This window comes from Brassica napus, chromosome A7 (assembly GCF_020379485.1).
Source record: "Brassica napus cultivar Da-Ae chromosome A7, Da-Ae, whole genome shotgun sequence".
Classification (NCBI taxonomy): domain Eukaryota; kingdom Viridiplantae; phylum Streptophyta; class Magnoliopsida; order Brassicales; family Brassicaceae; genus Brassica; species Brassica napus.
This window is the reverse complement of record NC_063440.1, coordinates 27,966,381-27,992,021: the sequence shown is the minus strand read 5'-3', so window position 1 is coordinate 27,992,021 and position 25,641 is coordinate 27,966,381. Positions and strand designations below refer to the sequence as shown.

General features: G+C 37.5%; 5 protein-coding genes across 10 annotated transcripts; 3 read left to right on the top strand and 2 right to left on the bottom strand.

Annotated features, from left to right (window-relative positions):
- The first annotated feature begins 1,212 nt into the window (after nucleotides 1–1,212).
- On the top strand, nucleotides 1,213–4,747 carry LOC106430745 (aspartyl protease family protein At5g10770). The gene is given in 3 exon segments (XM_048736449.1): nucleotides 1,213–1,251; nucleotides 1,254–1,599; nucleotides 3,327–4,747. Coding segments are annotated over 3 exon segments (1,638 nt in total). The 5' UTR covers nucleotides 1,213–1,227; the 3' UTR covers nucleotides 4,595–4,747.
- LOC106430748 (probable folate-biopterin transporter 3) lies at nucleotides 4,616–7,738 on the bottom strand. The gene is made up of 5 exons (XM_048736450.1): nucleotides 6,331–7,738; nucleotides 5,920–6,179; nucleotides 5,743–5,838; nucleotides 5,489–5,659; nucleotides 4,616–5,411 (listed from the first exon to the last, which is right to left on the bottom strand). Exons 1-5 carry the CDS (start codon nucleotides 6,695–6,697, stop codon nucleotides 4,818–4,820), a joined length of 1,488 nt encoding a protein of 495 aa, XP_048592407.1. The 5' UTR covers nucleotides 6,698–7,738; the 3' UTR covers nucleotides 4,616–4,817.
- Nucleotides 7,739–7,879: 141 nt separating this feature from the next.
- LOC106354804 (AP2-like ethylene-responsive transcription factor At1g79700) lies at nucleotides 7,880–10,983 on the top strand. Of its 4 annotated transcripts, XM_013794845.3 has the most exons (8): nucleotides 7,891–8,157; nucleotides 8,256–8,338; nucleotides 8,566–8,574; nucleotides 8,807–8,895; nucleotides 9,167–9,240; nucleotides 9,316–9,366; nucleotides 9,508–9,584; nucleotides 10,556–10,983. In XM_013794845.3, the coding sequence occupies exons 1-8, from the start codon at nucleotides 7,991–7,993 to the stop codon at nucleotides 10,930–10,932; spliced, it is 927 nt and encodes a 308-aa protein (XP_013650299.2). In that variant the 5' UTR covers nucleotides 7,891–7,990; the 3' UTR covers nucleotides 10,933–10,983. The 4 variants fall into 4 exon arrangements, with proteins under 4 accessions (XP_048592408.1, XP_013650299.2, XP_048592409.1 ...); XM_048736451.1 differs by lacking the exon at nucleotides 8,566–8,574 and having other exon boundaries at nucleotides 7,880–8,157; XM_048736452.1 differs by lacking the exon at nucleotides 7,891–8,157 and having other exon boundaries at nucleotides 8,250–8,338; nucleotides 9,183–9,240.
- Nucleotides 10,966–21,264, bottom strand: LOC106354803 (nudix hydrolase 3). 3 transcript variants are annotated; one of them, XM_013794844.3, is made up of 22 exons: nucleotides 21,063–21,264; nucleotides 20,675–20,854; nucleotides 20,522–20,599; nucleotides 20,322–20,394; nucleotides 14,845–14,868; nucleotides 14,617–14,747; nucleotides 14,349–14,430; nucleotides 14,182–14,268; nucleotides 13,971–14,077; nucleotides 13,624–13,795; nucleotides 13,309–13,541; nucleotides 13,127–13,208; nucleotides 12,923–12,988; nucleotides 12,705–12,782; nucleotides 12,511–12,606; nucleotides 12,319–12,425; nucleotides 12,073–12,241; nucleotides 11,888–11,971; nucleotides 11,652–11,746; nucleotides 11,466–11,556; nucleotides 11,233–11,379; nucleotides 10,966–11,132 (listed from the first exon to the last, which is right to left on the bottom strand). In XM_013794844.3, the coding sequence occupies exons 1-22, from the start codon at nucleotides 21,125–21,127 to the stop codon at nucleotides 11,079–11,081; spliced, it is 2,301 nt and encodes a 766-aa protein (XP_013650298.2). In that variant the 5' UTR covers nucleotides 21,128–21,264; the 3' UTR covers nucleotides 10,966–11,078. The 3 variants fall into 3 exon arrangements, with proteins under 3 accessions (XP_013650298.2, XP_048592404.1, XP_048592405.1); XM_048736447.1 differs by lacking the exons at nucleotides 14,617–14,747; nucleotides 14,845–14,868; nucleotides 20,322–20,394; XM_048736448.1 differs by lacking the exons at nucleotides 14,845–14,868; nucleotides 20,322–20,394; nucleotides 20,675–20,854; nucleotides 21,063–21,264 and having other exon boundaries at nucleotides 20,522–20,588.
- Nucleotides 21,265–22,687: 1,423 nt separating this feature from the next.
- LOC106354802 (wall-associated receptor kinase-like 10) lies at nucleotides 22,688–25,628 on the top strand. The gene is given in 6 exon segments (XM_048736446.1): nucleotides 22,688–23,053; nucleotides 23,055–23,099; nucleotides 23,135–23,867; nucleotides 24,003–24,134; nucleotides 24,229–24,599; nucleotides 24,602–25,628. Coding segments are annotated over 6 exon segments (2,496 nt in total). The 5' UTR covers nucleotides 22,688–22,702; the 3' UTR covers nucleotides 25,466–25,628.
- The last annotated feature ends 13 nt before the right edge of the window (nucleotides 25,629–25,641 follow it).

Sequence of the window (25,641 nt, the reverse complement as noted above, 5' to 3'; positions counted from 1 at the left end):
TCAAAAAAAAAAATATATATATATATATATATATATATATATTCAAAAATGGATTTTTACTAAACTATTTTTCAATAACCATTATAAAAAAATATTGTCAATATATATAATAAAAATATAATACAAAGCCCAATTTGAAATACCAACTCAAATTATGGTTTTTATATTTCATATTAAGTTTTAAAAGTATAATCTATGTAATTATTTATATGATGGCCATGGTATGTATAAAATACTATTAATTATATGATTACTTATATGATGGTACATATAAAATACGATTAATTATATGATGATAAAATACGATATATAATAATGACTAGGGATGGGCTTTTGGGTACCCATACGGGTTTGGTTCTGATCGGTTTGTATTTCGGGTTTTCGGGGTCAAAGATTTCAGCCTTATTAGAATATTTCTAAATTTTGGTTTGAGTTCGATTTGGATCTTTGCGGGTTTGGTTTGGGTTTGGATAACTAATTTAAATTATTTTTAAAGTCTTAAATCATTATATATTTTAAATTTCTCAAAATGTATAAATAAAATAATATATTACGTATAAATTTGAATAACATATGTCATAATACTTAAGCTTAACATATCAATTGGCTTGATTTAAAATTTTGGATACGGAATCAATAATTATTTTAAGTATTTTTGGTGATTTGAGTATACTTTAACTATTTCAGATATTTACTTTTGACTATCTATATATATTTTCAAGTATTTAAACCAATTTAAAAGTATCATTTTGATGTTTTATATACGTTAAATCTTAAAATAATTAATATATATAAGTATATAAATCTATTTTTAGATAAATTCAGATACTCAAATACTTCGGTTCGGATCAGATTCGGTTTTCTAAATAACAAAATTTTGAATAATTAGAATATTTAATCAATTTATGTTCGGGTTTGGTACTATATTTTTGGATCGGTATCGGTTATGTTTCTCGAATTCTTTTTCCAAATCCTAATAATTACATGAAAAACAAATATCAACATATTTTTCAAAATATACACCCGCGCGCCTGCGCGGGTCAAAATCTAGTTAACATTAAGGTCAAAACATTGAGAATATGAAAATCCTCAGCTTGCACTAGCTAGCGGCCAACATTGTAGGAGCTAACAAAAGTAGCACCACCACCCATACACTGTAAAAAAAAAATTGGTGATAGTTAGGTAATAAAATAGCAGTAATTCACGTGAATCCCCAATAATTTTCTCATGCACAAAGTGGGGTCCTAACTCTCTTTTTATTTTTGGTCCTTTGCCACTTCTCGCCAGCCCTCCCTCTTTTGTTCTCTTCACTACCTCCAAACTTCCCAAGAATCTCTCTGTTCCTGCTCCTCTCTCTCTCCTCTTATTTTCTCTCTGCAAAGAGAGAATCCTCCTTTACGAAAATGTCGAAGAAAGCAACTTTTCTGCCATTGAATCTCTCACTTTCTCCTTTCCTTCTTCTTCTTCTTTATCTTCTTACGTTGTCTGCTGTAGTTGTTCATGGCGTCCAAGAGAAAAAGATTCTCAGTGTACACAACAACATTTGGTCTCTCACCAAATCAAACGAACCTTCCAGTTCATGTCTCTCTCACAATCTTGGTGAGTTTTTTTTTTGTTTCCGTCTCGAACGTTCACCAACCATAGAGAAAGATATATAGATATACACTGTTTCTTTGCTTTAAGTTTAATATTATTAATGGCGTGATTTATGGGTTTAGCTTAGCAAAAGCCTAAAACTTTGTTTAAAACATTTAACTAAAGTCATTACTTTTGTAGCTCCCTTTTGTAACTAATACTATATGCTATAGCTGTTTTTCTAAAGCTTTTACAAAGTACTAGAGCCTCTGTCCGCGCTTCGCGCGGATTACATGTTAGTTAAAGAACAGTTTAATTAAAATTGGGAGTTTTAAAGTTTCTGAAAGTGTAAGTTAAGTTTTGTTTCTTTTATAATGCGAAGACATTGGAAGCGGTGATCACTTTTTTTTATAAACCAAAGTAAGTTTGAATAATAAATTATGTTGATGAATTTAATATTCGTAAGAGAAAATAGTATTTGAGTGTGCCTATTTAATTGACGTAGAAAGCTGTAACGTAAATTTTAAAAAAGTTGACTGGTGTCGTTTGCTATGAGGCTTAGGATAGCAATTTATTCCTCTTTTGGAAGCTTCTCACGTCGGTTTGCCGGCATTAAATTTATACCATTTCACGTTCGGGTGTACTGAACCGTACCAAACTGAGAAAAAAAAAAAATTAAGCTGAATTTCTAGCTAAAAAACACCATATAGAAGCAAAATAGAGAGATCATATATCTTTTTTGCCACAAAAAAAATGCTCTAGTTCATTATTTTGTTATCTGGAAAACGGTAATATGCCATTTGTAGAAGCCACATGTTTTCCATCCTGAAATTACTTATGTGAATTAAGAACAACAAATTCAGAATCATGGATTCGTTAATCAAGTCTGAAGACTGAAGTAGAGAAAATATTACTTTCTTTATTTGGACAAAAGAAAATATTATTTTAGAAGTATTAAAATATTAAGAAAGGTAGACAGCTGGGAAAGTTTGTAATACCAGAGGGAACCTGATTGTTACTGCTGCCTTTAACAATGTGTCTTGCAGATGTCACACTATTGTCGCTCTTATACAATCATTTTCTAATCAAACAATCATGCAATCAAAACCACACGCAACTGTACCAAAATAAAACCATACCATTAACAAATATAGATCAATCAACTAATAGCATAAGATAACGCGTAATGGATTGTACCATGTAACCGTAAGTGTCTGATCTCTAAGTTATAGGTGAATCAAATCTCGCTGAAGAGTTGATCCGTCCATGTTCTTAATATTCTGAGGTTGTTGAGATGTTTCCCATTAATTAGCTTAATGTGGAGGAGACAAAGAGAGGGAGAATATTTGAAGAGGTAGGTTTCCATAGGAAATTTATAGCAATTTAGGGGTTTAATGGTGGAGGAACGTTATGACGGAGATTCAGAATGGCAGGAAGTGGCTTTGCTCTTAATATTTGGTTGAGAATTATAATACACTAAAAAGTAAAAGAGTAGCTGACTTGTAAGTTTGGTTGGATGAGAATATTTATGCTTATGTGGCATAGCTTAGGAGCTTTCAAATTAGCTCCTTTTATATAGTAGGATTTATGGAATCTTGAGATTCTTTCCTCCAACTCATCTAACATAACTGTTTGTTTCTTTTGCTTCTGTTGCCTCCTGAAACTCTGTTTCTATATCCTCTTGTTGACTCTTTACTCTCTTTACGTTAGTATTTATAGAAGAAACTGATGGTTTTGTTTTGAGAACTTAGCAAAAGGAAGAGAATCATCATCCACTACACTGGGGATGAAACATAGGGGACTTTGCTCAGGAAAGACTATAGATTGGGGTAAGAAACTGAGAAGAGCCTTAACTCTTGACAACCTTCGAGTCCAATCACTTCAACTCAGAATCAAATCCATGAGCTCAACCACAACAGACTCCATTTCAGAAACTCAGCTTCCACTAACCTCAGGGGTGAAACTTGAGACACTGAACTACATCATCACAGTTGAACTAGGAGGTAAAAACATGACTTTGATAGTTGACACTGGGAGTGACTTGACTTGGGTCCAATGCCAGCCTTGCAAGTCCTGTTACAACCAACAAGGTCCTTTGTATGACCCATCAGTCTCATCTTCCTACAAGACAGTTCTCTGCAACTCATCCACTTGTCAAGACCTTGTAGCAGCTACCAGTAACCCGGACCGTTGTGGAGGCAGCAATGGTGTTGAAAAGACAAGTTGTGACTACGTCGTCAGCTATGGGGATGGTTCATACACTAGAGGAGACTTGGGAAGCGAGAGTATCCAGTTAGGCGACACGAAAGTGGAAAACTTTGTCTTTGGTTGTGGCAGAAGCAACAAAGGTCTCTTTGGAGGAGCTTCTGGTCTGATGGGTTTAGGAAGAAGCTCAGTTTCTTTAGTCTATCAAACCATGAAAACTTTCAACGGAGTTTTCTCATACTGCTTACCTTCTCTAGAAGATGGAGCTTCTGGCTCATTGTCTTTCGGTGACTACAAGAACTCAACTTCAGTCTCCTACACTCCTTTAGTACAAAACCTTCAGCTTCGTTCCTTTTACATTCTGAACCTCACCGGTGCCACCATTGGTGGTGTGGAGCTTGAATCTCCAAGCTTTGGTAGAGGGATTATAATCGATTCAGGAACGGTTATCACCAGACTACCACCTTCTATTTACAAAGCTGTGAAGACAGAGTTTCTGAAACAGTTTACTGGGTTTCCTTCAGCTCCTGGCTATTCAATCTTAGACACTTGCTTTAACCTCACAAGCTATCAAGATGTTAGCATTCCCACCATCAAAATGATCTTCCAAGGTAATGCTGTGCTTGAAGTGGATGTCAGTGGTGTGTTCTACTATGTCAATCCTGACGCATCTCTGGTCTGCTTGGCCTTGGCAAGTCTGTCATATGAAAATGAAGTCGGTATCATCGGAAACTACCAGCAAAAAAACCAGAGAGTAGTGTATGATACCAAACAAGAGAAGCTTGGCATTGCTGGAGAAAACTGCAGTATCTGATGACTGTGTGTTCCCTTCTCATATCATGAAAGCCAATCATCTCTTTTGGCAAAGCCAATTTGAATTCTTCAACAAGTCAGTCATATATATGTGTCTGTATCGGTATAGCAACTGTAAGAAACAATGCTCTTATAAGAAAAATTATCTAAAACAGATGAGCATACAATGAACAAACAAATACATCTAAGGGAATCCACTTGGTAGGTTTGTCTAAGAATCTGGATCAAGCTTCATTACTTAACAGAGCAGTCATCTCTATCTTGTCAGTTTCTACCACATCTTCACTTCTTCTGTTCATTAACATATCAGCCGGAAGAATAGTTGAGCTGGGATCAACGTTTGGTATCAAAAAGACCAAACCAATTGGAACTACCCTCAATAAACTCCTGATCACAATAACCAACCAGAGATTATCAAACTGAGTACGTGTAACTTTCAAGGCGTGTAGCAATACTCCTCCGCCCCATGAAGACAACAGGTGTCCTACATGTTCAATAGACATGAGCAGAGCAAAGAATGTGCCTTCCATACCAGCAGGGCAGAGCTTGGAGCTAAGGACAAGTAAGGGTAGCCACTTGATTCTACTGATCATGTGTGAAACAAACTCATCTACCACAATGAAGAAGTAATCAGGAACACCGAGCTTCAGATTTATCCGCAGCACCAGGATCAAGTCGAGAAATCCTGAGAGGACAGATAGGGAAAGTGCCCAGAAGACTACATTCCGAAAAGGGAAGTTCTTCAGAAAGTTCTGATAAAGCAGTATGCCCACGAGAGAGCCAATTGCACCAAAAGACATAATGGATCCAACTGCTTCCTAAGGAACAGAGAATAACAAGATTAAGCCACAAACATTAACTAAGAGAGGAGAGGTCCATAAACTAGTCAAAGCACCTTTGAGAAGGAAGGCCCATCCTTTGAATCTGTGTACCAATAGAACATGCCTTCATGAATGTGCAAGCTCACTGCAGCTGACAACAACATGAACAAGCATGGGCGCCACACCTCACCATATTGAAAAGTTTTCCATATTGCACTTCCGGCATCTATAAACTTCTCATTCACCTGAACACAAAGTCAGTCTATTAAGTAAACAAATATGAAGCAAGCACACCCTTGGTCTATAAAGACAGTAAAAAAAAACGTACATGCTTGCCACCTGGACTACGTGAAGGAGATTCTTTCAAAATCAACCCAACCACAACAATCAATCCTGCTGTCATACCAAGTAAACCGTACACACCCTGACAAGGAACAGGACAAAATGAAAACACTTAAAAAACATTGTTCAGAAGCCTAACAAGGAGAGCTTGAAAGAGCCTTACCTTGGACCCAAACAAGTGAACCAAAACGCCGCTAAGGGAGAAACCAACCAAGGATCCAATAGAAGAACTCATACCACACAGACTCTGCATATCTGCAGCAAGCGTAGGATGGCTTATGCTAAGCTGCGTTACACAAGCATCAATAGTCACATCAGCTATAGCAACTCCAGCACTTCCCGCCACAAGACAAGACAACGCTAGTCCAAGCTGCAGATTCTTATGTAGCGATAACACCATCATAGACACCATACTAAGAACACCTACCAAGTAAAAAAGATGACATCTTTCCTTTATTAGTAGTAACCAAAGAAACAACCTTTAAGCTAAAAACACCTTTCAAACAAAGATTTAAGCTTTCCTTTATTAGTAACCAAAGAAACTAACTTTTGAGCTTAATCTGTGACCTCTTACCAGCGAATATGAAATAAGGTCGCCTCCTGTAACCAAGAACCGGTACAACATCTGTCAACAGACCCCAAACCGGTTTAATGATCCAAGGAACCTGAATCAAACCAACGTAAACCTGAGCTTCGGAAGGCTGTATCATCTGCTCGTCTTTGAAGTAGTACTGCGTGCTGACTTTGCTGAGACCTTTGCCGAGCCCTTGGCTTACGCCGTAGACGACGATCACGCCGAAGAAGAAGCTCCAGTGAAGCTCTTCGACGAGCATTCTTAGCCACCGTATAGGTCTTTTCAACATTAGATCTAAGATCATTCCTCCTTGGTGACTTCGCCTCGAAACGGCGTCGTGCTCTGTTTCCTCTGATCGGTTCGCCATTGATACGAGCTAGCGATCTGAGTTGATGGACCAGTGCTGTTATATAAGCACTGGGGCTGATGACGTCACGCGTGACGCAGTTAATCTTGGACTTTGAAGCTCGTGACGAGCTTTGGGAGTTCAACGATCGGAATCGTACTTTGTCTTCCCTCCCTGAGAAGTGAGAACCGTCCGTTGACGGCGTTGAGTATCCTTCCGTTAGTTGACTGTTATGTATGACTTTGAAGTTTGGTCAGCCAAGTTCATAGCGCAAATGCAATGAGCCATGCTCTAATGGTAAATAAAATATAATCGGTAAAGTTTATTTAGACAAATCCAAACTATGCGAGATAAAATATTTATATTTTCAGATATGAATGAACAAAATATTCAATCACACAGATAGTTTTTTACCTGTCACTACCAAATTAATTCAGAGGCTGATTAGTTGGTAAAATTGTACTCTCTAATTGACAAAACTTTACCATAACGGTTGACAATTCCTTCCACATGCAACAAGATTTGGGGGCAGGTAGTAGTCACATTAAATTTAACAAAATGTGACTTTTGTCCATACTAAATATTAAGAAAACAGATAATAGTTTGGGAGTTATGAAATTTATTATATACGATCATTCATATTCTATGTTAAAAAAAAAAATCATTCATATTCTAAGTACAATAGTTTTGTCCCATGATAAAATTCTATAATATATTTGTGTGTGTTTTTGCATGAGATGTTATTCTCAAAAGTGTTACATTTATTTTTACTAATGACAAGAATATACATGACTATATTTGTGTTAAAGAATGACAAGTAAATATATTAAAATATTTAATTGAATAAATATTCCAAAATTTTATGAAAAATATAACTAAGTTTCTTGCTCATTGGCATCACATCTCTCATGGGCCGACCAAGAAGTAGATCAACCAGGAAGAGATAAATATTGAGGCAACCAATTTTGCTTGCCTACTAATCTCCAATCTTTCCTTTAGCTAAGTAGATCCTTCCACGTGTTAAACCTTAATTATAATGACAAGACAAAGCGTTATATTTTTTTTGCAAGTCATAATCAACTTAAAGAAATATTTCATTTATATTTTGAGAATTTCTTTATGGTGTTTAATAACCAGTTTAGTTAAGAAAAAATGATAAAAATGGTAGCATATATATAAATCAATTATGCATTATTGCTGATTTTTAAAAAAGAAACGAAATAGATCTAATATAAATACTCAACCATTCCCAACTATCTTTCTTTCTCATTAACACAATTGTCTCTGCTCTTTCATTCCTCTCTTTCACCGGTAATGGCAAAACTCTCTCAACGGAACAAGAAGATCATTGAGGACCAAACTATCGATAAAACAGCCACTGCGTCTGCCTCTCCCGTGGTCTTTAAATGCAAACGCAAACGGAAGTCGCCGCCTCAAAACGCTCCTCCGCAACGCAGCTCCTCCCACAGAGGCGTGACAAGGTTCTATAAACCTCAAACGACGACGTTGTTCTACATCTTCCCTTTTGTTGTTGGTAATTTTCTTTATTTGATAATTTTCAAAAATTCCTATTGAGTAGGCATAGATGGACAGGGAGATACGAAGCGCATTTGTGGGATAAGAACAGCTGGAACGAGACGCAGACCAAGAAAGGACGTCAAGGTTTGTATCGATACTTACACACATACACATCACTATACGTATGTCTTAACGGAGAGTTAGTTTCACGGTCTTAGATTTGATTCCTATGATGTCGGAAACAGACTTCGTCCTTCATTCACAATTCTTGATTTTATTTTATTTTTATTTTTTGTTTCTTTTTCTAATTTTGGGGTATTTTGATGATGGTGATGTGCAATGGATGATGAATGCTGACTCATCAAGTACAGTTTATCTAGGTGAGATTTTTTCTTCTTTTTTTCCATCACTTTTTCTTTTTAACTACTCGTCGACAAAGTGATGAAAAAAGTCTCCATATACATGTGTGATGTAGTTATCAATTAAAGAATGAATTATTAGCTGTTCTTTCTGGGTCCAACGCTATCCGTATTTGTCCTTACATATTATAGAAAAATTATTTAGAAGAACCTTATTGTATACTCGTAATAAGAAATATGGTTTTATGGATAGGAGCATATGACGAAGAAGAAGCAGCAGCACGTGCCTATGACTTAGCGGCATTGAAGTATTGGGGAAGAGACACACTCTTGAACTTCCCTGTAATTTTTCTCCTAATCCCATTTTAACTTTCTTAAAACAAAATTCTAATTAAGAGTTAAAAATCACTTATGTCTCGCCTGCTAGTTTTTAGAACTCAAGAAACATGCATGTATTTGTTCAAATAAAAAGAAGAAACATGCATGTACTTGTAATGCAATGTTAAATTATTATTATTTTTTTGAGAAAGGACTTAATGTTAAATTATTTATTCATTGAAATGTTATCATTAGTTATTTTAAATTAGTTGAACTGTTTTGGTGAAATTTTTAGTTGTCTACTTATGAAGGAGACGTCAAAGAAATGGAATCCCACTCCAAGGAAGAGTACATAGGATCTTTGAGAAGGTAAAAATCACTCAACTGTGTCAAACTGATTAAACATAGGTTTATAACTAAATTGCTATCATCATTTGGGTGTAGGAAAAGTAGTGGGTTTTCTCGTGGTGTTTCAAAATACAGAGGCGTTGCAAGGTAAATAGAAGCTCAATATAAAATAATCAAATAGTCATATTAGATTAACTACTCCAATATTAAAAGAATAATGGCCGGTTAAATAAGTTTCAAAAGATTATTATAGTATATACAAAAGTTGTTGAAGCATGAATCTTGCAGGCATCACCATAATGGGAGATGGGAAGCTCGGATTGGAAGGGTGTTTGGTAATAAATATCTATACCTTGGAACATACGGTATGTAATCCCATTTATCCTTTACTATATGTTCCTTTTTCTAGTAATATTTTATGAAAATTGTAAATTCATGGTTTAGTTATAATACTCATCTTAGCAGATTCAAGTCCTAAAATTTGGGATTAGTATTGGTTATCCTTTAGGTGGGCTACTACTACACAAGTACTTAGACCATGACATAATTTTTCATATATATATATACAGAGAAACTAGATTTGATAGAATTAAAACTGATATAGAAAGAACGAAGGTCACGATATGCATATGCATGTGGTCAAACAAACAACTCCAAGACATTTTTTCTTGTCAATAGTTCCAAGAAAAATTTATGTCAAGCACATGGTAGATCTCATAGAAAGATAAAGATCTCCAAAGAAAATCTAAGGTATAAAAACACGTATGTTGGGGGAGGGCACTTGCTTGATATACGGGTTCACTGTCTATGAACCTTTAAGAGAGATCAAATCTTGTTGGTTGGGAACTAGATCACCAAACCCATCTATCTACTTACTCAAGCTATTTATTATTTTGTTTTTTTTTTTAACTTTTCAAGTTGCTCATCTAACTTTATTGGCAAATTTATTCACTTGGAGCAGGTCCATTTTTTGTTTGGGTTGTTATATATCAAAACCTCAACAATAATATTTATAAATAAAAATCTAGTAACATTTTTTTTAAAAATCTAGTAAAATATGTCAATTGTTTCTGAATTATTTTATTCAATGTTTTAGAGGTCGAATAAATAAATAAATAAAAAGAAAATGTTTAGTCTCTTATGGATCGCAGTCAGTCACAGAACATGCACATGCATATATTACTATATTAGGCAAATGCATGATAGATACTTAGCATATCGGGAAAGTTTAATAATAATAGAAAGTGATTTATATCAGTGGGATAGAAGTTATGTCAAATTACGCTCTATACGCAAATGTTTTGATTTGTTCATTTTAAACCGTGGTCACGTGCAGCTACGCAAGAAGAAGCAGCCAGAGCATACGACATAGCGGCAATAGAGTACCGTGGACTTAACGCCGTTACCAACTTCGACGTCAGCCGTTATCTAGACTTACCGGCGACGAAGAAACCCAACGCCGCCGCAAGTCCAGAATCACCAAACGATCAAACTTCGTCGGATGATAACAATTTTACGAAAACAGAGGTTATCACCGAACCGTCTACGCCGCCAGAAGCTATTCAATCTCGCCGGAGCTTTCCCGACGACATCCAGACGTATTTCGAGTGTCAGGATTCCGGCAAGTTGGCGACGGAGGAAGACGTTATCTTCGGTGGTTTTAATTCTTTCATAAGTCCTGGTTTATGTAACGAGTTTGATTATTGGTCTTGATAGTATGTTACTATGTTATTATGCATCAAAAAATAATTTCTTGGCGGTAAAGTTACCCAACTTTATTATAAAAACACAACACCAGTCAGATAATTCTTTCAAATACAGACACAAACTGAAACTGAAACATTGCATGAGACAAGATCTTAGTTCAACAACGTTTTTGCTAATGGAAATGTCGGAGATATATCCACTGGTACCTAAAACACACAGATTATTTATATGTGAATCATCATGTGGAATTAGCAAATCTCAGATTATATGTATTAATACTATTATCTTGTTAAGAGACTGTTTTACCTTAACGCTCTCAAGCTTCTCCAGAGCGGTTTTCAATGGCCCTGTGATGGTGCAGTACTTATTTAGAAGCAATGTGGCTGCGTTTTTGTCACCTCTTCCTTGGATTGTGAGTATCTCACGGCTCAAACTCTCAACTGCATCTTCTATCTATAAATGCGGAAGAACTTAAGATTTTGAATATAAAGAATCAGAGAGTTCTCATGGAAGACAACAAGAACTTAGATGGGTGTTACCTTAGTGAAATCAACTGAGAATGTAGAATCCTTGTGGAAAACAAAGGCTCCTTTCTCATATAACCAGTTAAATTGCAACGCTTGTCCTTTCCTGAAGCCAGAGGAGATAGTTATGTCAGAAACTATACATATATGACGTTGGAGTGTACAAGGCAGAGATTATTTAATTATCATTGCATTCATTACCCATGAGCTTCTGTGAGACCAAACCGTATGGATCGAAAGCATCCAGCTAGGAAAGAAACATACATACTCTCCTCCATACTCTTGGAAAGCAGACCCTATCGATTTCACATACACAAACAGAACATGAAACAGTGATTCAGTTGAGTAGACAACGAATACTAGAGAGTTTGACTCTAAGATAAAGACAATTTAACTTTAGTGACAAGTTACGTTAACTAGTAAAGATGATTAGAGACCTTGGTGATGAGAAACTTTAGTGCCCAAAGACCAACTATATCTGCCTTTGCTTCTTCCACAGCAGAATAAACATCTTGTAGTTCCTTTAATTTGAATCAAATGAAAAGACAAGGGACACAAAAATTGTTAAACTACAAGTTGTTTTGTGGCTAGTACATAAGATTGTTTAAGAAAGAAGTAAAACCTTTCTCACTGAAGAGGTACGACCATCAGGGAGTGTTATGCTATGCGGGCCAATACCATGACAACACTCATGGCAAATGGTGTGAGTAAAGAAAGAATCGAAATCAACTAATCCTCGTTGTTCCTTGCTGATGATGATTTCAGCTATAGGCTTTAGAATATGTTCAAACCTGGAAAAACAAAAAAGGCTTAATAAAGAGTAATGCGTTTGTAGATGAAAACATGGAGGAAGAAAAGGGAACATTACTTTGCTTCTTGAACGTTTTTGAGCATAACCATTGATGTTCCTCTTTCTTTGACGATTTTCTCATCGTTGGGCAAATTGAAGGCAACAGTCTGAGGACCGTTCACATCCTGTCACAATCAAGGAACAAGTCAAATAAAAGACAAGACAAGGCTACTTTTTCTCTCCTCTCTTGGATCATGTTCGGATACTTACTCCGGAATTGTAAATTAACTGGATGACCCGAATAGGAGCAGCAGACACATCTTTTGACTTGTATACACTGTCAAGCGGGAGATTGTCTTCCAATAGCTATCAGAAAGTGAAAATGAAACATTGAACTCAGAGAAAATGGAAAATGTAAGCAAATGGAGCATTATTTGATCGAAGCTGAAAAAAGAGGAATGTACCTTTAGATTGTCACCAAAGAGTTTCAGATCAGCTGTGGCTTTATCATCTCGGATGCCGATGAAGGCCTCAAATGAAGCCTGTGATGAAAATAAATAATATTAGAGAGAGATATCATGCAAAGAATAAAATACAGATGGTTAAAGAAGTTGATTGTCAAGAAAATTAATGTACAAGGGCATAGATCACTGCAAAGGGAAATTTTTATGGAGATTCTTACCTTGTAACCAAACATTTCATCTTCGTATGTCTCATATGGACCAATGGTAATATCCAACTTTGAATCCTACAGAAGTTGATAGAGGTGTGAATATCAATCTCCAACAAATTGCAGACTTGATAATAAAATAGCTAGAGAACAATCCTCTTCGGACTTATTAAACACTACTTTATCTATGAACATGAATGGGCAAAGAAGAGGTACCAAGTCCATCCATGCAATGTCTGACTCATAGTAGTCATTTGAAAGGAAGGCTTCAGCTTTACTGTGCAGCAGCTTCTTCAAACTAATGGAAAAACATTATAAACTACTTCAATACACAAAGCCAACCGAATGGGAAAATATCTTTTATTATGGTAAAGACAAGAAACTGTATGTCATTTTACCTTTGTGAAGTGACCAAGTCTCCAGCTTTGTGCAAAAGTTCAGAAGCTTTTGTGAGAAAAGGTTGGTATATCTCTGAATAGGGACTACTATACAGATCGGAGTTAGAGTCAGAGAGATGGTCAGATAGAGAAGCATCTAAGTTAGCTTCACTTCGTCTTTTTATAACACTGAAAAATCCTGTTGCAGCACGCTTTTGCTCTTCCGTGAGACTACTGAGCCATGAGGTGAACTCCTATAAGATTTTCAAAACACATTTCTTACCATGTGTTACAAAAAAATGGAAAACAAAAATCAAACATTGTGATAGTGTGTACCATTTTATCCATATCCGGAGGATAGAAATTGCCACCAGGTGGTTTAGTCAAAGGAAAGGCTGCTCTATATTCAATACCCTTCCAGCCATCAATAGGTTTCGTTGCTTCAGGAAGAAACTTTGCAGCTGAATCAGCCGTACTCAAGTATGGTTCATTTTCATCCAAAGACGACCTACAATTTTATGTGAAACTAAACATCAATCTCTTGTACTGATCTCTCCTAATTGTCATGAGGTAAACACATCAATTACAATATGTTAAATGAATTATGTTCATGACAACAACATCTTTTGCAACTTGTAATAACAGACACCTTGTTGTAACAAAGCCATTTCAATGAGACTCACCATGGACTTTTGTTGATCAGGAAGTATTTCCATTTTAATGTGTCCAGTTCTGATGCATTTGCATGCTCCTTCAGCCAATCTCTTAGAGCTGGATTGCTGTGCCAGAGCTGTTTAGGATAACAGACAACTTATCTAGTTTAGTTTTAAGTTCAGCCATGAGATCTCATGTTCACAAACAGAACAGAAAGTTCAAACTACAAATCAACAAAACCTGCTCATAGAAAATATCGTCAATAACTTTTGCAGCCTTCAAGATTAGACCCAGCGCTTTCTGATCTGCCTCAGAGAGTTCAGTCAGCTGCATAGTCAAGAAAAGATGAGTTTTGTGGTACACTTGAAACAAGAAAAATCATAGTAATATATGTGACAAGTTTATACATTTGCTTCGAGGGTGACAGGAGAATATCTCTGAAGTTGCTTCTGCAAAGATAAACTACGAGCCTCAGTGTTCACTTGACACCTACAGCAAGAAGAAACAATATTTTGTGAGATAAGAACTTTCTATATTAAACCTTTAGCTTAGAAATGGATATGTCACACAAATTTCTCATTTGATGGTGTTAATACACATCATGGAATATATTAGAGATGACCAGAAACGAAAAAATAAATTACTCAGGAAAGACTAATAAGAGTTTATGTGTACCTCTGTCTGATTATGTGAAATAGTTTTCCATATCCATTTAGATCATAAGGCACATATGCAGGATCTTTCTTGGACAGAAGGTTTCTGTATTCTTCATAATGTATGTATTTTACAGCAGAGACTTCCTCTTTCTAATTTATATAAGAAAAAAAAACGAAATGGTGAGGCAACTTGAAAATCCTAATTAGCACTAAAACTTAAAACCTTGTAAAGGAAAAAAAATCTCACTTGAAGAGTGAAGGCTTCTAATGGTATATTCAAAAGTGAAACGCATCGTTTTGCTAAGAGAGAAAAAGGGCGATTGTGAAGGCGACAACGAATCTCGATCCTCGGGGTTTTCCGGCGATTGTGAAGGCGAAGGAGATGGAGTCAACGGAGACTCCAGGCGATCCTCCGGCTCAGATTGTTCCGGTGATGCAGAGATCTTGGGTTACGGTGGCGAAACAGCAGAAGGGATTGAAAAGTTACGATCTGGAGATTTCAGTTTTGGAAGGAAAGCAGTCGGTAAATGTTCCGTCGGAAATTGTGGAAAAAGCAAATCCTCTGTGGGATGACTTTGTGATAGCGCGATTCTTGGAAACGGCTCCACACGTTGCGAAAGTGCACATGATCCTAAATAAGATCTGGATGTTTGGTGAGAAATCGATGAAGATTGATGTTTATGAAATGGATGCGGTAACAATGAGAATCAGGGTCCCAAGTGAAGTGATAAGGGGGAAGATCATAAGGCGAGGTGTGTGGAATATTGCTGGGATTCCCATGGTGGTCTCTAAGTGGTCTCCGGTGGTGGATAAATCAGAAGGACAACTTACTCCACTGTGGGTTCACTTAAGCAATGTCCCGATGAGTATGTACTCGTGGGAGGGATTGAGTTTCATCTCGAGTGCGGCTGGCAAACCAGATAGACTACACCCGGAGACGATAGCATGCTCGAATTTTGAGATAGCCAAGGTGTGTGTCAAAGCAGACTTATCGAAGCAGCTTCCAGAGAGGATGAATTTTAAGATAGGAGATGAGGAAGTAATGGTGGAGTTTGCATACCAAGGGTTACCTACAAAATGTAGAAGCTGTGGAAAGTGGGGGCACTCAGATATAATCTGTAGCATGAAGAAAGAGGAGGGAGAAATACATGAAGTTGAGTTATCAGAGGGAAAGAGAAGACAGGAAAAGGATGTTGAAGAAGATGGGGATGGGAACGGAAAGGAGGTAGAGGTAGTAAAAGATTTGGAGGTCGGAAAAGATATGGAAAAGGAAAGGAACTTGCAGGATACTAGAGTAATGGAGGCAGTGGAGATAGTTACTGAAGTTGAAAAAACAATAGAGAAGAGTGGCGTGCAGGAGGGTAATGGAAGCGGAAAACTAAATGAGAGCTGGCGGCAGGTTGCAGAGAAGACTATCAGAAGCCCTTGGAAGTCACCTAAAGAGTTACAATTTGGTCAGGTAACAATAACGCCATCAAGGTATGCCGCTCTGCAAAACTTGGAGGATAGTAGGGAAGAAGATACATCTGAGCCTAGCGAAGATGTAGTGGAGGAGGGCAATGGAATTGAGAAACCAAAAGTAGTTGAATCTGAAGGTGGGAGACAGATATTACCGAGGAACTCAAAGACGTTTCATAAAGTCCTTTCTGAGACTGTTATTTCAAGAAGTGAGATTGGTATTACAACAAGGGGTTCTAGAAAGCATCATTAATGGCGGGGTTCTTCTGGAATATAAGGGGTTTCAATAAGTCTATAAAGCAGGAGGTGGTTCGTAATTGGAGTAGAAATAATAATATGCAGTTTGGGTGTTTGATTGAGACAAGAGTAAAAGAGAGAAAGGCGAGAAAGATAGTAAGTGAAGTTTTTGCAGGGTGGGACAGTATGACAAATTATGAGCATCATAATTTGGGTAGAATTTGGGTAGTATGGCAGCAAAGTGTGAGGATGAGCCCTGTTTATAAAAGCAGCCAGATCATCACTTGTTCAATTTTGATGGAAGGTGTGGAAGAGGAATTCTTTTGTTCGTTTATCTATGCTGCAAATGGTATAGAGGAGAGGAAAGAGTTGTGGGACGACTTGAGAAGTCACTATGACTCACCGATGTTCAAGGATAAAAATTGGATGATAATGGGGGATTTTAATGAGATTCTGGATATTGAAGAGCACTCTGGTTTTGCAAGTTCACCGAGATTGCCTGGGGGTATGCGAGATTTTCAAGAGATTGCCAGCTATTGTGGTCTAACAGATATGGGGTATCAGGGGCCGAAGTTTACATGGTGTAATAAGAGGGAAGAGGGGTTGATATGCAAGAAGTTGGACAGAGTGCTGATTAATGAGAGGTGGCTTCACTCTTCAAGGGCTTACTGTGTATTCGAACCTGGGGGTTGCTCAGATCATCTGAGATGTAGAATCCAACTAGTGGTAGAGGAAACCCGGAAAAGAAAGCCGTTCAAGTTCACAAACTGTATAGCTAAGATGCCGGAGTTTCTTCCTTTGATGGAGGAGAATTGGAGGGGAAATGAGGCTTTGTTCCACTCAACAACAGCTATGTTCAAGCTCACAAAGCAATTGAAGGCTCTAAAACAGCCGCTACGTTTGCTTTGCAAAGACAAGTTAGGAGACCTGCCAAAGAAAACTAGAGAAGCTTTTAAAACCTTATGTGAGAAACAAAAAGCCACTTTGGAGCAACCTCTAGCGAGCGCGATACGAGAAGAAGCAGCAGCTTATGAAAGATGGCAACGGTTAGCTTACTTGGAGGAAGAATTCTACAAGCAAAGATCGAAGTTACATTGGCTTGATGTGGGCGATGGTAACAATAGGGTCTTTCACAATGCGATAAAAGTTAGAGAAGTGCGAAATGGTATACGAGAAGTAATGAGAGCTGATGGTACATTGGCTAAGACTGATGAGGAGATAAAAGTTGAAGCAGAGGGTTTCTTCTCACAATTTCTGAATGCTGTTCCTGAGGACTTTGAAGGAGTAACAGTGGAGAGACTGCGAGAGCTGTTGGGTTTTCAATGTAGTGAGATTGATTGTGGAAAGCTAGTGAAGGAGGTGACTAAAGAAGAGATTAAAGAGGTTCTTTTCAAGATGCCAGGGCATAAATCACCAGGGCCAGATGGGTATACCTCAGAGTTCTTCAAAGAGACTTGGCAGATAATTGGAGATGATGTCACTATTGCTGTCCAGTCTTTTTTCATTAAGGGGTTCTTACCGAAAGGTCTTAACTCTACCATACTGGCACTGATTCCGAAAACAACAGAAGCGAAGATCATGAAGGACTACAGGCCAATCTCGTGCTGCAATGTATTATACAAAATAATATCAAAGCTCCTGGCAAACAGATTGAAGGGTATTTTGCCGAAATGTATCTCTTGGAATCAGTCTGCGTTCATTAAGGAGAGGTTGTTGATGGAGAACGTGCTGTTAGCTACAGAGATTGTGAAAGATTATCATAGAGAGGACATATCTCCAAGGTGTGCAATGATGATCGACATATCAAAAGCTTTCGACTCTGTGCAATGGAGCTTCCTACTCAACACACTTCAAGCTCTTGGTCTCCCTGAGAAGTTTATTAAATGGATCTCACTCTGTATCACTACAGCCTCTTTCTCTGTCCAAGTTAATGGTGAGCTGGCTGGGTATTTTCAGAGTAATAGAGGATTGCGTCAAGGATGCTCCCTGTCTCCTTATCTGTTCGTTATATGTATGAATGTATTGTCAAAGATGTTGGATGAAGCAGCCGCCCGAAACCTGATAGGATTCCATCCGAAGTGTAAAAACATTGGTCTCACTCACCTTTGTTTTGCAGATGACTTAATGGTTTTCATTGAGGGCTCTCGAAGATCTGTGGAAGGGATATTGAGAGTTTTTGAGGAGTTTGATAAAATGTCGGGCCTGAAGATAAGTTTGGAAAAATCTACCCTGTTTATGGCGGGATTCTCAGATCAAAAGAGAGCAGAAATCGTAAGTCACTTTCCCCTAGCATCTGGAAATCTTCCCGTCAGATACTTAGGACTGCCATTGCTCACAAAGAACATGTCAGTAAATGATTTTCTTCCTCTAGTTGAGAAAATTAGAAAGAGGATTGGATCATGGACAGGCCGCTTCTTATCTTACGCAGGCAGGTTGCAACTGATAAATTCAGTCATCATGAGCTTGGTAAACTTCTGGATGGCAGCTTTCAGGTTGCCAAGTGGTTGCATTCAGGAAATAGAGCGAATCTGTTCGGCTTTCTTATGGTCTGGTGTGGAGATGAACAGCAGGAAAACAAAAATTAGTTGGAAGGAAGTGTGTAGAACGAAGCAGGAAGGAGGCTTGGGTATCAGATCCTTGAAGGAGATGAATGTAGTTTGTATTTTGAAGCTTATTTGGAGAATACTAGCTGCTAAATCTCTTTGGGTCAGTTGGATTAAGATGTATCTCATCAGAAAAGGTTCATTCTGGTCAATAAAGGATACATCGCAACTGGGCTCTTGGACATGGAGGAAAATACTGAAGTACAGGGAGAAGGCAAAGGAGCTATATAGGGTGGAGGTTAGAAATGGTGAGAGGGCTTCTTTTTGGTATGATAAATGGTCTCCTCTTGGATGCTTAAAAGACTTATTGGGTAATGGAGGTTGTATAGACATGGGTTTAACAGAGAATGCAAAGGTTGCGGATTGTCGTTGTCATCGAAGAAAGAATCATCGATTTATGATCCTTAACAGAGTAGAGCAGGAGATAGAGAAGTTTAAAGTTAGTTGGAGACAAGATGAGGAAGATGTCTATCTTTGGAGAAGTGGGAATAATAAATTCAAGGAGAAATTCTCTACTGCAGAAACCTGGCAGCAAATCAGAGAACAACATCAACAATATGATTGGCATAAAGCTGTGTGGTTCAAACACGCAACACCGAAGTACTCTTTTGTGGTCTGGGTCGCTTTGAGGGACCGACTGTCAACAGGAAGTAGAATGGCACAATGGTCCGCAAGTGTTGACACTTCTTGTATCTTCTGCCAAGTACCGGTGGAAACAGTTGATCACCTATTTTTTGAGTGCTCATACTCAAAGCAGATATGGGAGAAACTAGCGAGAGGTGTGCTAAGGGATCGGTTTACTTCGAGCTGGTCTGATATTAGGAGGATAATTGTCGATGAAGATCAAGAGAAAATGCTCCTCTTTACTATCAGATATGTATTTCAGACTGCAGTTCATAGCATTTGGAGAGAGAGAAACCGAAGAAGACACGGGGAGGCTGCTTCTCCATATGCTCTAATTGCAAAGCTGATCGACAAGACCATGAGAAATAAATTCTCAATCATTCAAAAGAAGGGGGATAAGAGGCTGGCAGGAGGGTTACAATATTGGTTTTCAACAAGATAATACTTCATGTGAAGGGGATTTGAGCTGCAGTTTTGAGAAAGGGATAAACTTTTGAAGGCTAAAATTTGATTGGGAAGAACCAGTAGGAGTGAGAGCTGGAAATCCAGTAGGAGTGAGTGCTGGTAAATCCAGTAGGAGTGAGAGCTGGCTGCCTAGTAGGAGTGAGAGCTAGGTAGAGTTTGAGAAGGATGGGAAGAGATGAGGAGGTCGATAAGCTGAAGCATGATTTTCTTATTGATTTTATAAAACTTGTATAGAAACCTTAGAAGAAAGGACACACATAGTTGTAACAAGGTTTTTTCTTTTTGAATTAAATTTAACATTCAATTCAAAAAAAAAAAAAAAGAAGGCTTCTAATGGGATTGGATGCAGAATTGTAACAAGATACACATCATTGAACTCATTGTTTATGAATTTTCCATCGTTTAGGACACTGTAAAAGCACACACAAAAAAAAAACAGCATAAGAATATCTACCTGAGACAAAAGATATAAAGAGAGAGAGAGAGAGAGAGAACATAGCATCATATAAGATAAGAAAGTTGAATTTAAAAACAAACCATTCTTGAAGAAAGACGAATAACTTTTCAAATGCATCCTTTGGGAGTTTTATGCCTAGCTCTTCCTCCAGCTCTCGCCTACACAAAAAATTAGGCAACAACTTTAGTAAAATGGCCTCAAATAAAGGCAATGAAGAATCAGATTTATCTTACTGTGCCGATATAAGGGATGGATCACCAGCTGAGATATGACCAGCACTTGAGATGTCCCATCGACCAGGCCAAGAATCTTTATCATCAGAGCGGCGTTGGAGAACCAGTTCTTGAGTGCTCTCCACAAAGATCCAGACATTAACTGCACGATGGTAATCTCCATCTTGGTGAACCTTTGACCTATAATGAAGAAGGACACGGTGTGACAAAAAAGACAATTTGATTTTAGATAACAGGTCAACGAAGCATCAAACCAAACAAAAAACATAAAGAAGACGTAGACTGTTACCAAGGAAAGACGTAAACGTTAGCAATGGTCCAAATCACTTCTAGTACAAATATATTTATGTATTTTTTTATCTAAAAAGAAAGGGAAAAGCAGACTTGCCTGGGTTTGGACACACCGGTCTTCTCTCCGGAATTGGTCAGAACGTCGAAGTGCTCTTCCACCATAGCTTCTATCTCTCTCTATCTCCTTCGTGACTGTCCGTAATGAAATAAACACATTACCTAAATTATTTATACAAGACGAAGTCTCTCCGTCAAATACAAAAAATGAAAGGAGTGACGTACTTTGCTTACTTGCAGAATAAGCGAAAGACTTAGTTTTATTTATTTATAAGACTTTACTTTATTAGTTTCAATAGTGTTTCAAAAAAAAAAAAAAATACTTTATTAGTTTCAATATGAGTTTATAAAGTCATGATGCAAATCATTACATTATTTAATAATGTTAACATGATGCAAATCATTACATTATAAAGTCATGATGCAAATCATTACATTACATTACATTATAAAGTCATGATGCAAATCATTACATTACATTATAAAGTCATGATGCAAATCATTACATTATAAGACTGTACTTTATTAGTATGATATGATCCAGCAAAGGACTTAGTTTTCTCTAGTTTTATTGGGGGCAAAATAAAACTAAATAAATTAAATTGAAATATAAATAAAATTAATAGTATTATTTAATAATAGTATCATATTTTAAAATCATTGATGAACAAAAAGTACCACTGTAAATATATATATGTTTTTATAATTTACTATTATTTTCCAAAAATGATAATAAATGTTATACAAAAAAATATGAAAATATTATTTTGGTTATTGTATTTTGATTATTTAGTAATATATTTATCAAACAAACAATATATACTATATATGATGAATTGTTTTAAACTTTATTTAAAATTCTTCTTGTGGAAATTTGTTAGTATAAAAATAAATTGTTAGTACGTCACTTTAAAACAATTAATTTTGCAGAAAGGATTATATAATTTAAATGTTGTAATTCATTTGAAAGAGTCGAGCATGCAGCCATATATACAAGCGCAACACATGCACATTCATCACATTTTGAGTGATCTAAGTAGCGTTCATATTTGTTCAACCACTCGGCTTTCTGCGGAAGAGTCGCAGCTACACGCAGATATCAAAGGCATACTGGCGGCTAAGACAAGCTTCGACTTTTTTTTTTTTTGGATCAATCTGCGACTTTTCTAAGTTCATTATTGCTAATAAACAACACCACAAGAACAATAAAAAAAAATTAGGAATTGTCGTTATCCCTACTTAAGAAGATAACAAATACATGCAAATTAAAGGAAGCTGTAGACGTAGTGTTCAAACTTTTGGATTTCTTTTTTTTTTTTTTTTTTTGAAGAAATGCTTTTGGATTCTTTCCGGAGACTTTTACATTTGTGTTGATTAAAAAAAAGTGTGTTGATGTCTGGAATTATCTACACCTTAGGCCAGCATTATTGCAGGATATAAAAAGGTTTCTTAGGTGAAAAAGTGTAATGGACTCCACTAATTTTTTAAAAATCGGTAACAGAAGGCATGAGTTGAGAACTTCTTGCGATGGATTTTACCAAAAAAAAAAAAACTTCTTGCGATGGATTTTGTGCACTGTTTGCAGGCTCCACCGTGGTGTTCCACAGTTGGTACGATTTTAATTTTTTTTTTAATCAGATAAAAAAAAATAGAAACCCAAAACGGGGTCCAGCAATAATCATGATTGAGAAAGAGATAAGGAAGACCAAGACCTCTTTGCTGTTTCCAAGTAAACGCAAACTTTCTCCTCGCATATACCTTAGAAAACCCGTCTATGCGTCTTACCAAGTAAACACTCAGGAAAAAAAAGGAACAGGCAGCATAAACATGAGAACTTCTTTTCTTTGGATTCTCTTACCTCTGCTACTTTTGCTGAATCTTGCAGATCTCCCCGTTTCCAGATCAACTTGTCCTCGTCGGTGTGGAGAAATCGACATCCCGCACCCATTTGGAATCGGGGAGGGCTGCTATCTCAATTCATGGTACGAAATTAAATGTGATCACATTAATACCTCTCTTTCAGTTTCAAAAAAAAAAGCCCGTCCCCGTTCTTTCCGTAATTGACAAGGAAGTTGTGGTGTTCAAAAAAAAAAAAAAAAAAAAAAAGACAAGGAAGTTGTGAAGATTACTCCATATTCAATTAGTATAAAACATTCAATAGCTTCAAAGGGATGTTCAAGCGATGGAGAAGAAGAGCTTGAATCACTTTTGAATTTGACTGGTACCCCTTTTTACTTTGACCAAAGCAATACACTGATAGCGGCTGGTTGTGGCATCACAGCATCGTTAACAAATGTCGAACCAGTCGTGGCGGGATGCAATTCTAGATGCGGCAAAAAAAGCCGTACACCTACTCAAGATTTTCTTGCACTAGACGAGTGTATTACAACTTATAGCTCCGACGCCGAGGATTGTAGAAAAAGGAGCACTGCGGACGAAAAAAGCTGCAGCGGTATTGGATGCTGTGCGGCAAACATCCCTGGTGGACGTCAACAGATTGTTGGTGTCAGAATAGATAGCACCACGACAACGTCAGGAGGGTGCAAAGTTGCCTTCTTAACAGACGAGGACTACCTTTTGTCAAATGGTTCTGATGCTCAAAGGATTCATTCTAAAGGAAATGCTATGGTTTTGCTGGGATGGCTCATCAGTACGTCGAATCCTTCTTTTTTCGACTCTCTGGGATGCCATACTAAGAAAGAGTACAGACAAGCAGATAACCAATTTGGAATCACTTATGGAATAAATTGTACATGCGAAAATTATTCTAGCTTTTCAACCTATGGAATATGTGAATGCACTACGGGTTACAGAGGCGACCCATATGTTGTTGGCGGATGCAAAGGTTAGTGATTGTGTTACTACTTCATGTTTCTATTCTAATCTTCTATGATGACCAAAGCAAACATATGTGAAGCTGTCTAAACAAAAAGCCTATGGGGTCATCATTTGATTTCAGTTTCATTATTTTTTAAACCAGATATTAATGAATGCCTAGAAGGAAAAGACGAAAATGGAAATCCCGTGCGTTGTACAGACCCAATTTGTGTCAATTTGCAGGGAGGCTATGAGTGTGTTTACGAAAGTCAACGACGGCGAGTAATTGCAATAGGTAATCACGTAAAATTTTGATCCACATTTATTTTATTATATATCCAAAACGATATATACAATGTTTCTTTTCTTTCTTTTGTGTGTGTTTGCAGGGGTTGGTTCGAGTTTTGGGTCATTGATCTTTGTTGCTGGAATATACTTGGCATACAGATTTATTAGAAAGCAAAGAAGGTTAAACCAAAAGAAGAAGTTTTTCAAACGCAATGGAGGTTTATTGTTGGAGCAGCAATTAACTTCAACGCAAGGCAAGGTCGAATATACAAAAGTGTTTACTTCAAAGGAGCTGGAAAAGGCCACCGAGAACTTCAGCTTAAACAGAATACTTGGACAAGGTGGTCAAGGTACCGTGTACAAAGGGATGCTGGTCGATGGTAGAATTGTGGCAGTGAAAAAATCTAAAGTGGTGGACGAGGACAAGTTGGAAGAGTTCATCAACGAAGTTGTCATTCTTTCGCAGATCAACCACACAGGAACATCGTGAAACTCTTGGGATGTTGCCTTGAGACACATGTCCCAGTTCTCGTCTACGAGTTCATTCCTAACGGTAACCTTTTCGAACATCTTCATGATGAGTTTGGTGATAATATGATGGCTACTTGGGATTTGCGTCTCCGCATTGCTATCGATGTTGCAGGATCTCTCTCATACTTGCACTCGTCTGCATCGTTTCCAATCTATCACCGAGATGTCAAGTCTACAAACATAATGCTGGATGAGAAGTATCGAGCCAAGGTGTCTGATTTTGGAACTTCAAGATCGATAACGGTGGATCATACCCACTTAACAACCGTGGTTTCGGGTACGGCGGGCTATATGGATCCTGAGTATTTCCAGTCTAGCCAGTTCACAGACAAAAGTGATGTTTATAGCTTTGGAGTCGTTCTCGTGGAGCTTATCACCGGAGAAAAGCCATTTTCTTTCTTACGGTCTCAAGAAAACAGGACATTGTCAAGTTATTTCACTCTTGCAATGAAAGAGGACAAACTCTTTGACATTATCGATGCACGAATCAGAGATGGATGCAACCTGAACCAAGTGACTGCAGCGGCGGATATTGCGAGGACGTGTTTGAACATGAAAAGGAAAAAACGACCAAGCATGAGAGAAGTGTCCATGGAATTAGAGAAAATCCGTGGGTCGTCTGAAGACATGCAGTCGCATGAGTACGTTGACGAAGACAAAGAAGACAAAAACAAAAGAGTTGTGGAAGTTAACATAGGGGAAAGTTCTTGGACTCACGTGGCTGTCACCGCTCCAGCTTCTCAAAACAGTGTCGCTACATCGTCGTTGTCAGATACTGAACCTTTGTTTCCTCTTCAAACTCGGTAAAAGCCGTCTACCACCACCATAGTCTCGTATCTTTGCTTTTATGTTCTATTTTGATGCTTGTGTGTGAGTGAGTCTGAATGTACTTTTTATTAAGGTTCCCCAGTTGTGTAATAAAGGATCTAGTTTCTCAACTTTCGAGGCAAATAATCAACTTTGCGACGCAGTGTTTTGGGTTG

Bases quoted from the DNA above. Each gene is read 5' to 3' on its own strand.
- LOC106430748 (XM_048736450.1), bottom strand. From the start codon at position 6,697: ATGGCGAACCGATCAGAGGAAACAGAGCACGACGCCGTTTCGAGGCGA. The intron at 6,180-6,330 runs GTAAGAGGTCAC...TTTACTTGGTAG, and splicing joins ACCTTATTTCATATTCGCTG to GTGTTCTTAGTATGGTGTCT. The intron at 5,412-5,488 runs GTGCTTTGACTA...TCTGTTCCTTAG, and splicing joins ATGGGCCTTCCTTCTCAAAG to GAAGCAGTTGGATCCATTAT.
- LOC106354804 (XM_013794845.3), top strand. From the start codon at position 7,991: ATGGCAAAACTCTCTCAACGGAACAAGAAGATCATTGAGGACCAAACT. The intron at 8,896-9,166 runs GTAATTTTTCTC...TGAAATTTTTAG, and splicing joins ACACACTCTTGAACTTCCCT to TTGTCTACTTATGAAGGAGA. The intron at 9,367-9,507 runs GTAAATAGAAGC...TGAATCTTGCAG, and splicing joins AAATACAGAGGCGTTGCAAG to GCATCACCATAATGGGAGAT.
- LOC106354803 (XM_013794844.3), bottom strand. From the start codon at position 21,127: ATGGTGGAAGAGCACTTCGACGTTCTGACCAATTCCGGAGAGAAGACC. The intron at 14,269-14,348 runs GTATAAACTTGT...TTGACTATGCAG, and splicing joins CTGTCACCCTCGAAGCAAAT to CTGACTGAACTCTCTGAGGC. The intron at 11,747-11,887 runs GTCTCTAATCAT...TGAAATCGATAG, and splicing joins TAAAGTTTCTCATCACCAAG to GGTCTGCTTTCCAAGAGTAT.